Below are 14,200 nucleotides of genomic sequence, written 5' to 3' on the forward strand. Positions count from 1 at the left end.
TCATTTAGATATTTTTACAAATCATCTCTCACGCAAAGGATTGCATGAGGGTTAAAGAGATGTTCATTAAGGTTAAGAACCTTAATGTGCCATTAAGCAAATCTGATATTAAGTAACAGTTGTTTTCACCTCATTTGCAAATTACATTTTGGAGAGTAAAAACGAGACAGCTTTTCAATCCAATGCAAAAGGTAAAGAATAATCACATTCTCATCCAAAAGGGATTGGTTCAAGTAAGCAAGAAAAATCAACAGAAGGCATTTATGAAGCTTAATAAGCACAAAATACAGTAATCAGTCATGCAGCATAAATACACATATTGTGCAGGGATGTTATAAAATATGCTGTTGCAAGGTGGAAATTGTACATCACATGAAAATATTACATTGATGAAGGAAAAAACAAACAGTTTCTTCTTTGGACCCCTTCATAAAACTGCAGTGTCATTCAGTCTGCACTACAGCAGGGATTATTCAATTTGAAATGTGAAAGCCTTGCTAAATCTCACATAGGCTCATAGCTTTAGCAGCAAAGTCAGGAAAAGGTATTTTGACCTTTCTAGTGCAAGTGATTGTATTGTAAATCCTCTTCCTCCTAAGGAAAAATCTCCCAAGACTGCTAACACCAAGATTTCAACTGTATAAATTGGCATACTGATCGTTGTAATGTTTTCCTTGGGGCCTAGGCTGCTGTTGATTGGCTACAGAAAGCACACTGGTTTGTTTGACAGACATGGCATCTGAGAGTACAGTATACTGTTTTTCAATCATTTATTTCTCTCTCTCTCTCTCTCTCTCTCTCTCTCTCTCTCTCTGTCTTTTTCTATACGTTCATCTTGAAATGTGCAGGTTTTATTATAAAGCACCAGCCTTAAAAAAATCGAATCTTTGTCTGAAATTAGCCTTCTGTATATGTACATGTTGCTTTGCTCTTGCTGAAAGCTACATCACATTATACATTTTTAGAAAAAGCAAGATCAGATCAATTGTTCTCCTCTGTTCTTATGTAACTCTATACCCCACAGACAGACTCAAAAGATGAGTCTCTTTCCTGATTTCACAATATAAAATAAGGCAAGTGTGTTTTATTATGGACATTTAAATTCAGAGGAAAACTCCCACTGCCCAGATTTAAATCACATTCAGCAGCCTTCAGAGTCAGCATTAACAAAACAATCTTATAAAGATGAGTGCTTTATTAAGGTCTGTCCTACACATTGAAATATGGCAAGCATAAATCTTCACTATACATATTACTGTTAACCACCACTATAAACCATCCATTACTGGATGGCAATCACAAGTTGTAGGTTACCAACATAATATGGAGCACTGAAATAAATTGATGATTTTAATAACAGTGTTACCTGTCATAAGCCCTTGAAATCTATCACCCAGAAGACTTCCTCACCATATGTAACGCAGCTGTTACCAGCCAGACTGGAGTGAAGTGAAGTTAGGCATGGAGACCTCTGAAGCAGCAGATATCATTCAATACATTTATAAAATGAATTAGCCTCTGGAGCTTCAATACGATATACAATGAATGTAAGATACTTAACTTTAAAAAAATAAGTCAAGAATCACAAATGAGCCTCCTTTTATAAACAACTTAATTTCTCAGACAGCTAACAAAACTCAATGCATAATAAATGAAATGTTTAGTCCCATACCTGTATTCATGTTGAAGGTCTCTCTTGAGCTTAACACTGTAAATTGTCAGGTTGTCCTGCAAAAACAAAACAGTAAACCAAATTCAGTTTTGCCTATATTTATGAAACACCACTGGTTAAGAGTACACAGTGTATAAAAAGGTAGAAAAACATATTATAAGTCTTCAAAATCATGAAAGGCATCGACCACATCAAACCAGAGGAGCTCTGCAGGGACACACAGACCAGGGGACACAAATGGAAATTGGGCTTCAAGGCATCCAAGACAGAAAACAGGAGACACTTCTTCACACAGAGAGGCGTCACAATCTGAACCAACTCCCCAGCAATGTGGTAGAAGCTGAAAATTTGGGAACATTTAAAAATAGACTGGATAGGATCCTTGGATCATTTAGTTATTAATGGACACCAAACGAGCACGATGGGTCGAATGGCCTCCTCTCGTTTGTAAACTTTCTTATGTTTTTCTAACTATATTTATATTAAATAAATACAATGCCAAACTGGAAGAATTGTCTTACAAGCTTAATAACTATGCTCTTAATTTTTTTTCTGACATGCTATCAGGCTTCGTGGAAAAGGAACAATATCCCAAGCACTCAACAAATATGTCCTGCATGGTACTCAAGAAAGCCCACCTTGAATCCCATTTGAAGTATGCCTGGATAAGGGCATCTGCCAAGAAATAAAAATAAAATAATAGTAATGCCACAAAAATAAAAAATAAAAACACTTCTATAGCCATGTGGCAAAACGTTTTGTGGTCTGATGAAACTAAAATTATGCTTTTTGGCCTAAATAGAAATGTTATGTTTGGCGTGAAGCCAACAGTACATCACCCAAAGAACACCATCCCGACTGTGAAGCATAGTGGGGCAGCATCATTATTATTTATTTCTTGTTATGGGGATGTTTCTCACGTGTCATAATACAAGGGAAAATGAATGGAGCAAAGTATAGAAACGTTCTTGAGGAACAGCTGCTGCCCTCTGCAAGAAAGCTGAAACTGGGATGGATGTTCACCTTTCACCATGACAATGAACCAAAGCACACAGCCAAAACTACACTGGAGTGACTAATGAACATAAATGTCAGAGCCCTGACCCTAATCCAATAAAAAATCTGAAAAAAGATTGCTGTCCATCAATGCTCCCCAAAGGAACTTGACAGAGCTGGAACCATTATGTAAAGAAGAATGGTCAAATATTGCCAAATGTACCTATTCCAACAGACTCACTTCACAATGTATTTCACAATAAAATGTTTTCCCCTTATTAGTGTGTACTATGATGTGTAGAAAAGAGGAAAACAATCCTGACAAATTATGTGTTCTTACTAATAAACTGAAACATTTAAATTATTATCATTTTTTTAGAAATAATATTGAATAAGACTTATTAGTAGTAACGGGATGTATGACTAAATCCACTAAAAACATTATAATTGTTTTGATTTGTACACAAATTAATTTATTACAACTTATTTCCCCTCGTGTCCATATTGCATCTAATTCTTTCCCCAGTGTTTCCCCTGCTTCTCATTGTTCCCTGAATTACAGGAAGGTGCAGCACCAACACGAACTAACCAGTTTCCCTCAAAACCCACAGGAACACCAAGTTAACGTAAAGCTAATTGGCTTGTTTTCAAATTGTCCACACTGAACTTGCATTCATGTCCAGGGAAATTCAAAGTTCACAATGTTTCAGAACATAAATAAAGCATACGTACTGCCATGAATCCCACCACACAGATCAATTTATGAAACTAAATCTTTGCAGGGTTAAAATATGTAATTTAGCCGATTTATTGCAGTTCATGTTCACTTAAAAAAATTATAATAATAAAATAAAAAAAATAAAAATATAACCAGCTTCGTTTTCAAACTGCAACACACTACTATATTTTCATAATTAAAAAACAGCTTGAAGCATTGGATAACCCATGTTTGTATTGCACACGATCACTACATTTCTACTTTTATTTATAGATTTTAAACATAATATTATATAAAGATGTGCAGTGCATGGTGTCTGGAAAGGATCACACCACTACAGATAAATCCATCAGGGCCGTGATGTGAGGAAGGCTGTGAAAAGTGACACCAAGGAATGAATTTCTGCATAGATGCACGCAGCACCGTGTTAAAATACCCCCTAGCATTAGGCATACTGGCTACACAAGATGAGTTGAGGGTGCAAATATGTTAGCAGGGTCTAATCCATTACCTCCTTCTCTCTGTTGGAGCCTAATGAATTATGACAAAGCAGTTTAATAATGAATGACTCGGACAGCAAACACTTCACCTCCAGAGACTGAGCCAGAATCCTTAAAAAATAAAAAAAGTTAAATTACCCCCCTCACCAAATTCAGTGTGAAAAATCTCAGCCTCTCATCCCCCCCGAGCATGTGAATCATCACCTGACATTTACAAGATGTCACAGAGTTCTGGTCGGTTGGAAAATTGGCCCCATTTTTTTTAACGCCAAATTGAATCCATGTCAACAATTATTTTTCTTTGCCAAACCAATGTTTATAGTCTGTGGGTAGATTCACTATTTTATTATGTTTAGGGTTATGGGTTTTATTTATATAAAGCATCTAAAGCATCTTTGCATGCAACTAAAACCTGGTAGAACAGACTGGTTTATAATTGACTGTGAAATTTCAAATTACTAGCAATAGGAACCCTATACACAAATCTGGCTTTCTTCCTGGGTGAATCTTGTAAACCAGCAGTGACCTTTTATCTGCCAGGCAATTCTAAAGTCCCCTCAGTATTTCAGGGATAGGGGTTTCTCATAAATCATGTCTAATTGCAGTCTAGTTTGCAGGAAAAGGAGTTTCCCATTGCAGAAAGCAATGTGTGCAGGTAGGAGCCCCACCTCGCTATTACAGGCACACCTCTGACTGCTCCGCACTACAGCGCTCCCACAAGCAGAGTGACAAACCCACGATCCCAAAACAGTGGTATTAGTACTATTGAATTCAGAGGGATTGCGTCACCGTAACGATCTCATGTATGCAATAAGCGCCATAACACCAACAAGTGTAAAGATGCAGGATCGATTTGTCTTGTGCTGTAATACTTCAAAAAAGACTAAGGGCCGGATTAAATCAAAACTTTGACCCACCCGCTAATAGAAAACTACAAACCTGTACATCATAGCAGTTACATGTCTGTTTAGAAGAAAGTGTCATCTTACTAAAAATGCAGCCGAACTGAGTACAGTTCTGTAGTTTTCTATTAGCGGTTGGGTCAAAGTTTTGATTTAATCCGGCCCTAACAGTCTAAAAGATTCTTCACTAACATCCACAGAAAAAAACTCTCCTGTTTGAGGTCCTAGTGTAATATGCAAATTCCAACAACAGGGTTTTGAATGTATTGAACAGATTTCCACTAGAATATATAATTTATAGTCACACATATGACGTAATTGGAATAACAATAAAAATAACAGCTAAAGGGAGATTTGTGAGTATTCAAATGCTACCTAAATTAAATCAGCCTGTTTTGGAACCTCTGTATCTAGTGTCCTTGGCATTTTTTGTGTCACTGGGAAACTTGGACTTTCAGAGATGACCTGATAGTATTATTTGCTCAACAGTTTTTAAACAGGAATTTGCTGTTTGAATGATGTACACTTCTTCTTTAAAATTTCCAGAAAACCAAAAAAATCTGTGCCAAATGACGCTCTTCTAACAGCTATTATGCAAGAACACATACCATCTGAACAGAAAGCCAGTGGCATTCTCCCTTACTTACTTACTGGGGGTGATTAAGTGTGATAAGCTAAATTCTGATAAATGTGCTCAGTTTTATTCCTCAAAGAGGTCTATAGGTTACACGTATCAGACTGTCAGTTACTGTTGGCACCAGATATTTTTCTAAGGACAAGATTCAGACATGCACCACTCTCGCTCAACAGTGCAAGCTAAGATTTCATTCATACAACCCTTAACTCTTGCTACAGATCACACATTCAAATCCCATTAACACCATTAGTACTCCACATACGTGTTTATTTGCAATTGATATTGATGCAAAGATATTCTTTACAGCATGCAATGTATGTGTAGCTGTATGAGGAATACAAAGTATGACCCTATATTATAGTTTAGAGACAGATCTTCATAAAGATCTTGAATAGACTGAAATGATGATCTGTCTCTGGATTGAAAAATAACCTTTCCTGGAGCATATTATATATATATATATATATATATATATATATATATATAAGCTTTGGCTAATATGTTTGGCTAAATGGTTCACAGTTAACGTTATATGGGTAGGAATGATGTTATATAAAAAATAATAATAAAAAAAGGATTTCATGGGGCTCATCTCTTTCTTATTAAGCTCTATCCCTCATTCCAAAAATCATGCACTCCAAGAATACTGAATTATCGTCTTTAATTGCACTTGAGCAAGCAGTGGAGCTCTGAGGAATAAAGCACCAGGCACATGTTAAAACCAACTGAGCAAAAGTGAAAGTAGGTCAGAGACAGGACAGGTTGTGACCCTCTTTCTCTTCTCATCACTGTATCTTCAGGCCCAGAGGGAAACTGTGCTGCAGAAATGTCAAAACTGAAAATGTTTCCCTCTGGCATTTGCATCCCCGGCTCCTGTCAGTGGCCGAAAAAGGTTCAAAGCCACATGGTTTCAGTTTCAGCGTTTAAATATCTTGAATTTGGTGGCTTTAACAATCACCAAATCAACATGAAAAAGGTTTCCGTAGGAACATCTGGTAAGCCTATAGAAAAATGGCCTTGAGCAAAACACGCCATTTACTGAAGATTAAAAAAAAAATGACCCCAAAGCAATAGTACAGAAGCAGTTCAGATTATTATTCTAAGTGATTTTGACAGAACAGTTTAAAAGCCTGCCCTGTAAAATATTGATTGCACTCTGGATGTATGTATCCAAAGTATCATTGTTTAGGATGCGTTCTGCATTTCCAGTGTGTGTGTGTGTGTGTGCATGAGTGTGTGTGTGCGTGTGTGTGTGTGTGTGTGAGAGAGAGAGAGAAAGTAATTACACATTCTACTGCATTATTCCTTTGCATTTTTCTTATTAATTTCTTCTTATTCCTGATTCCTATTAGAGTAACCATTTAAGCGATTGGAATAAATCTGTATTACAATTTACATGTAGATTAAGAAGAATTTGTGTCCCTGTTTGACTAAAAGTTTAATTGGCACTGTTTAGGTATTAATTATAAATTGTATCAGGGATTATTGTGTTATTATTGGTATGTTGATGTCATTAAGAAGAATAGGATATGAACTGTCAATAGGATGAGAATGATCAGGAGTGGGAGGGATGGAGACCATACTCCATACATGCCTTGCATACCTATAAATCATCCAAAATCAAGCTTCAGATTGTGAGAGGTTAGACAACAATACATAATTCTGAGGATAGCATGTAATTGATCAAAGGAAAAGTAGAGGCTTAGGGGAAACTGCAAATCCAGAGACGCCATGAAAATAAATCTACGCAACTCATAAATCTTGAGTACGTACGTACACTACGCTGCTTGGTTACAAAAAAATGTACTAGATAAATCAAGGGCTGTAATGGCCTGTCAGCATTAAATGAAGGACAGATTATAATATTATATTTCAAGGGAGCAGACATGCGGCGACGCAACAGCTGTACTGGATGCAGAAAAAGTGACGAGTAAAGATGCTTTTGTTTTTTTATATATCGGAAAACAAACAAACAAGTGTTTCTTTACACAGCTGCTCAAAGAGCTGAAATTCTTGAGGATGGGAACAGGAATTTAAATGATACAGCCATTTTCATTTAAACAGGTTTAGCGCTCATCAACTGTTCCATTCTGCATCCCATTAGACAGCCATGGTTAGCAGTAGCCTGACACACCACTAAATCGTCCCTGCAACAGAGACCGAGTGATTTATTTTGAACTACATCGCTATGTTTGTAAAGAATTTGTTGGCAGGGACTGATGAATTGCCAGCCAAAGAAGCTTGGCGGGTCAATAGCATAATCATATATAGAACAGAAGCAAGTGAACTAAAAGAGGCCTCTTAAAACAAGAGCTACAGCAGCAGCAGCAGCAGCAGCAGCACCAACAACAACAAACAACAAAACCAACCACTTCTCTCATCCACAAATCAAAGTATTCTTCAAATATCATCCAGATATCGCCCTTATACTTTCATTTTTCACCATGTTTCTATGTTTCTACTCATCTGCTTGTTGGTTTTGTACAAACCTCTTAAACCTAAACAGTAGCTTCCAAGAGCTGTGTTTAAACTGTTGCGGAGCTTGCATTTACTGCCTTGGTAACCCTGCACAGTCCCCTGTTTATTTTGTTTTATTTATAGTCTGTTTTGAGGAACCACACTGGATTGGATGGATTTATAGGCCCGATTCCCCCTCATAAATCAACAACACAGATTGTTATTGGCAGGATGTGGTGCTAGGAGGGGAATCCTATCCTACTGCAAGATCTCCACCCAAAGTGTTTTTTGGATGAGTATAGGAGTTCAGTGTCCTGAGATGACTGCAGGTCAATGGACCAAGAACACACACACACAAAAAAGTGAATGCTGTGAATCATCGTGGTAGTAAGAAAAAGATTCAAACTGGCCACGAATGCTTATCTATCCCGTCATTTTTGTATGTAGTAATCAATCGGCAAATGTAAATGAACTCCGTTTCCTGCTACAACTCCAGTGCTCATGCATGGGAGGAATGCAGAGCCATTCTAGCATGTAAGGTTGACCTACAGCACTGCGGGGAGGACTCATGTGAATAAATTGACTGATATAAAGATTTTAAACCTCTAAGGTATATGGCCTCAGTTTAACTACAGGCTTACCTTAGCCCAGAAAGCTGAAAAAGTTGTTATCAGCAGCCCCGGTGGCACCCAGCCAATGGAACACTAGTGCATGAGGAATCCTGCTCACAGTCACCTATGCCATTGTGCAGATTTGATCCACGGCTGTCTGGACTGTTGGGCTGCACTCTTGAGTAGATGTCTGAACCCAGTGGGTGTCAATCTCAGCTACTGGAGGGCTGCAGTGTCCTCTGGTTGATGTTCTAAACTGCATTTTAACATCCTTTCTGATCTTCATATTATCATTTGCTTCCGTTATATTGCCTGGAGGGGAGGCTACCTTATGCCTTAAGCTGTGGCCCATTAGAGATTCAATTACTCCTGAAATTGTTTATTTTCCTCTCCTCCGAGCCTACTGTTTTACTTTTTCATTGTATTATGACTGAGTTTTTGTGTCTTTGACTTGCAACGTGAAGCTCTTTGTGGTAACTTTTGCAAGGGCCACTAAATTGAAACTGATTGATTAATTGATTTTGCAGCTGCCAGACTGAAAGATTGTTTTGAATCAAGGTATGCTACCTTTTGCCACTCCTTGCAAAATACAAAATGTAGTTAATCATCAAATCTGACCAAGTAATTAAGTCACAAAACTGACAAAACATTAATTTTAATTAAGTTTAACACTAACTCTCTCCTTCTCTGATGTCTTGAAATAGTCTGAGATTAGCCATATCATTGGTTCATTCAGAAAAAGTGTACATTTTTAGTTGTTTTTTCATAAATGATAACCATTTCACTAAGACAATTTGTTTTCTTTCTTTTGAAAGAAATTCATAAAGGAATCCAATTAAGCTTTTCTTATTATGTTAGTCATATAAGATAATAAGACGTTCATTAATAGTCGTTAAGTTACATGTCATGCCATTGCATTTTTGCAACGGAAAACTAATTTACAATATAACATCTATGCCACAGCTGGTTTTTGGATTAGATGATTTATTGAGTATTCTAACAGCCTCTTTGTTTCTTTAATATACGGAGCTCTATTGCCAGTAAAATGTATTACATAGGTTTAATGTTTTTTTTAATGTTTTTAATCACTGGAAATGTTTTTAAGGGCTTCTTTGTAGCATCTATCAATAAAAATGACTTCTCCTATTGATCCACATTCCCCTGTAGCAATCAAAAAAACAAGCGGACTTGATTTTAACAGTAAAAAACTAATCAAACAGCATATTTGAGCTCTAAAGCTACAAATTGTGTTTGCGTGTTGTTTTTTGATGGTTGTTTGGGCTTTTTTCGTTTCTGATTGCGTTTGTAGTAACCCACTTCCCTTTCCCGATCCTCTTTTCCTCTGCATGCGCTTCATCTACTTAAGGCAGGTGGGGTTTATCTTCCCATTGCAATTTAGGTCCTAGACGGTGCCCCGCAGCAATGGATTACTGGCCCTTAATGATCTCTGAGCAAGGGATTTCTAACATAGAATCCCCCCCCCCCCCAAAACACACTGATGAAATTAGGAGACCTTCATGCAAGATATAGGCTGCTCAATCTCCATACTGCCAAGCTAACCTCAGGAAAAACACTAATTCATTAGTCCTCTGAGCTTTCTCTGGAGACCACACTTCATTTCCTACTAAATGAGCAGGTCAAACCATGGGAGTCAAGTGGTTGAAATCGAACGGATGGATATTAAATGCTGTTTATCACAACGGCCACGGTAACGCACTGTGCACTAAATAAAGCACGTTTTTTAAGGAGTGGTTTCTTGAGTAACATAAATATTGCTTTACAAAATGGCCATTAGGACCATCAAATTAAATCAACCTTAATAAAGCACAAAATGTGTCTACTTTCTTTATCTTCCATGCAGTGTAACATAAATTGTCATTTCTGTCCTCGGTTAGGCAAGTCAATGAAGAACAAACTTATTATTATTATTTGTATTATTAATAGTCAAAGTATAAAATAAAAACATTGCATCTTTCAGATATAACTAAGCTAGTGAGTTGGGCTGGGGTGTAGTTAAAGATGGCTGCCTGCATTTTGTCTTCTAAAAATAACACTGCACCTTGGACATCTAACATTTGCATTTTATGAAAAACAAACATAATGTTGCACACATTTACTTTTTAACTGAGCCAAGATATGTCATTTATTAAAATAAATCTGCATGCAGCTTCTATATTCCAATAGCGAGTTTCTCTCTGTAACAGCAAAGCATTGTTTAAAACATTCATGCAAATGTATTTTATGAATCCACTTTTATTACATTCGAATTTTCTTAGTGTGTACATCTGACCACAACAGGACCACACACACACACAAGACACTATATTGTCAAAGACTCTGCTTTTAATAGACATGGATAGATCTCACTATTTCGAGGGAGTATGTGAACGGCTTAGGGACACACAATAATTGCTATAAAGGCAGGAACATGACAAGTAAAAACTGAGAAACCATATAAATCTTTATTCAAAAATTAAGATTGAATTGCTGGAAGAATCTGGTCCTTATTGTTCGAAACTAGGACAAGCATAAATGGGAGGGGGTTGATGGAGGCAATTATTTTAAATATAAACACACTTCTTAAACATTTGAAATTTAAAACAAGGAATATTCACTTTAAAATATGCAGTTGAGTTAATTATCTTTATCTGCTGAATATTCCCAAATCCTTACAAATACATTCATGTTTAAAATGCACAGAACAATGACTCCAAAAATGACACTTCCCTGTCATTCTTTGAGCAGTGTTTTTGCTTTCACTACCCAAAAGGACGTGTTTCCCTTTCCAATTTTCACTTCATATCCCCTGGGCCTGCCATTGCTACAGTTTATTGCTATGGTTTAAATCCCCCACAACAACAAAAAAAAAAAAAAAACATAAACACAGGCACTGCGTCTACACACTACATAAATGACACTTCCAATGGGAGCAGTTGTGACACAGTGGACACAACATACAAAACTGTGCCAATCCAAATCTGTTTTTTCACACTGCAGCTACATTCCTGCATCAGTGGAAACACCTTAGCACAGACTGAGAGGCACATAACTGTAACTAATGGACACTTTCTGTAATAACTGTGTCCAAAATACAGTCAGAAGTCACTATATACCCATAAGTCAAGACAGAAGGTTAACTCGGACACATAACTGCACATAAAACTGCACTTTTCTGCACTTTCATGCAAGGCCCGTGATCTCACATATTGGCATTTAAATTATAATTCAGAGGTTGATGAAACTCAGCAATTGACAAGAATTACAGACTTAGTTAATTGCTGCATTGTGCTTGCCTTGCCATTTTAAGCGAGTAGCACTGCGTAAAGCTTGATTCATTGAAATGAATCTCATGGATCATATGATGGCGGCACATCATAACTGAATTCACTCCACTGAAGTTGTTATGGAAACAAATGTGGCACCTTTTTTTCTTTTTCTAATAAATATTGCCTTAATAACCCAGTGAGATAATGCAAATCACTCAAAAAGGCAGGCATACTGTTGGTTGTTGGTCATAGATCAATGAACTATAAATGGATCTCCAGCAAAAGGTTCCAATCAGTCTATGCAAATGCTATTTATGTAAACATCTTTGAGGGAGAAGATTATTTCCCTGCTTCTTATTAACCACAACTATAATGGATTTTAGCCTTGCAAGGTCCTCAAAGGTTCAACATGTTTAAAAGATAATCCAAAAGTACAAAGGTGTTTAGAATTGAAGATAAAAATGAGTGAACCTTGCAGCATTTCAAGTGAGATCTGGATGCACAAGCAGTTTCCAAGCTTACAGCAGTGCACTGTGAATGTGATTTAAGAGCATTAGTGTCCCCCTAAGAGACAACTATAATTTTTGCCCCAGGCTAGAAGATACAGCATACTCCTGTTTTAGATAATTATTCCTCAGACACATGGATGGAAATGCATATCTTTGAAATACATAAAGGTGAATTCTGTCTATTGAATGTTATGTAAAATGTAATTTGTGTAATAAACTAAGGCTGATGATGCAGACTGAGGTGAAGACATGCTTAAATGGAGGACCAATTAGGTATAATTACTATTTCTTGTACTGTAGATAACTGGCTAAGTTTGAAGTGCAGAAATCTAAAGAAAGAAAAGTTGGAATTTCAAACAATATTATGGAATGAAATGGTTTGTTTCTACTTGTTGTTGGATTCACTGGGACATTTTAAATACATCTCATTGGCCATGTACAAAAAGCAAAACATGTTACAGAATAGACATCTCATTACACTATACACTCACCTAAAGGATTATTAGGAACACCTGTTCAATTTCTCATTAATGCAATTATCTAACCAACCAATCACATGGCAGTTGCTTCAATGCATTTAGGGGTGTGGTCCTGGTCAAGACAATCTCCTGAACTCCAAACTGAATGTCTGAATGGGAAAGAAAGGTGATTTAAGCAATTTTGAGCGTGGCATGGTTGTTGGTGCCAGACGGGCCGCTCTGAGTATTTCACAATCTGCTCAGTTACTGGGATTTTCACGCACAACCATTTCTAGGGTTTACAAAGAATGGTGTGAAAAGGGAAAAACATCCAGTATGCGGCAGTCCTGTGGGCGAAAATGCCTTGTTGATGCTAGAGGTCAGAGGAGAATAGGCCGACTGATTCAAGCTGATAGAAGAGCAACTTTGACTGAAATAACCACTCGTTACAACCGAGGTATGCAGCAAAGCATTTGTGAAGCCACAACACGTACAACCTTGAGGCGGATGGGCTACAACAGCAGAAGACCCCACCGGGTACCACTCATCTCCACTACAAATAGGAAAAAGAGGCTACAATTTGCACAGGCTCACCAAAATTGGACAGTTGAAGACTGGAAAAATGTTGCCTGGTCTGATGAGTCTCGATTTCTGTTGAGACATTCAGATGGTAGAGTCAGAATTTGGCGTAAACAGAATGAGAACATGGATCCATCATGCCTTGTTACCACTGTGCAGGCTGGTGGTGGTGGTGTAATGGTGTGGGGGATATTTTCTTGGCACACTTTAGGCCCCTTAGTGCCAATTGGGCATCGTTTAAATGCCACGGCCTACCTGAGCATTGTTTCTGACCATGTCCATCCCTTTGTGACCACCATGTACCCATCCTCTGATGGCTACTTCCAGCAGGATAATGCACCATGTCACAAAGGTCCAATCATTTCAAATTGGTTTCTTGAACATGACAATGAGTTCACTGTACTAAACTGGCCCCCACAGTCACCAGATCTCAACCCAATAGAGCATCTTTGGGATGTGGTGGAACGGGAGCTTCGTGCCCTGGATGTGCATCCCACAAATCTCCATCAACTGCAAGATGCTATCCTATCAATATGGGCCAACATTTCTAAAGAATGCTTTCAGCACCTTGTTGAATCAACGCCACGTAGAATCAAGGCAGTTCTGAAGGCGAAAGGGGGTCAAACACAGTATTAGTATGGTGTTCCTAATAATCCTTTAGGTGAGTGTATATGGGTGTAATTTCTGAATAAAATAAAGATCAGAACAAGCAAGCAGAAGAGGGAGTAGTGCTCTGTATTACCAGTGATCACTTTGGTGGACAAAAGTTAATTAATGACATGTGGAACTTCATAATAATATTTTTTGTAAACCATAATTAAAGTTACATTTCATGTCAAGATGTACCATTGTTATTTTTACTTACAAATCAGTACATTAATTTTTAAGCGCATAG

General features: G+C 37.5%; 1 protein-coding gene across 9 annotated transcripts in view; it reads right to left on the reverse strand.

The window, feature by feature from the left end:
- Positions 1–14,200, reverse strand: part of LOC136764302 (sorbin and SH3 domain-containing protein 2) — a 91,822-nt gene that overhangs the window by 54,981 nt on the left and 22,641 nt on the right. For all 9 annotated transcript variants that reach the window (XM_066718227.1, XM_066718225.1, XM_066718220.1 and 6 more), the window contains one exon: positions 1,673–1,728. In XM_066718227.1, coding sequence (XP_066574324.1) covers positions 1,673–1,682 — 10 coding nt within the window. In that variant the 5' untranslated portion in view covers positions 1,683–1,728. The remainder of the gene's footprint in view (positions 1–1,672; positions 1,729–14,200) is intronic.

The sequence above is a fragment of the Amia ocellicauda genome, chromosome 12 (genome assembly GCF_036373705.1).
Source record: "Amia ocellicauda isolate fAmiCal2 chromosome 12, fAmiCal2.hap1, whole genome shotgun sequence".
NCBI lineage: Eukaryota > Metazoa > Chordata > Actinopteri > Amiiformes > Amiidae > Amia > Amia ocellicauda.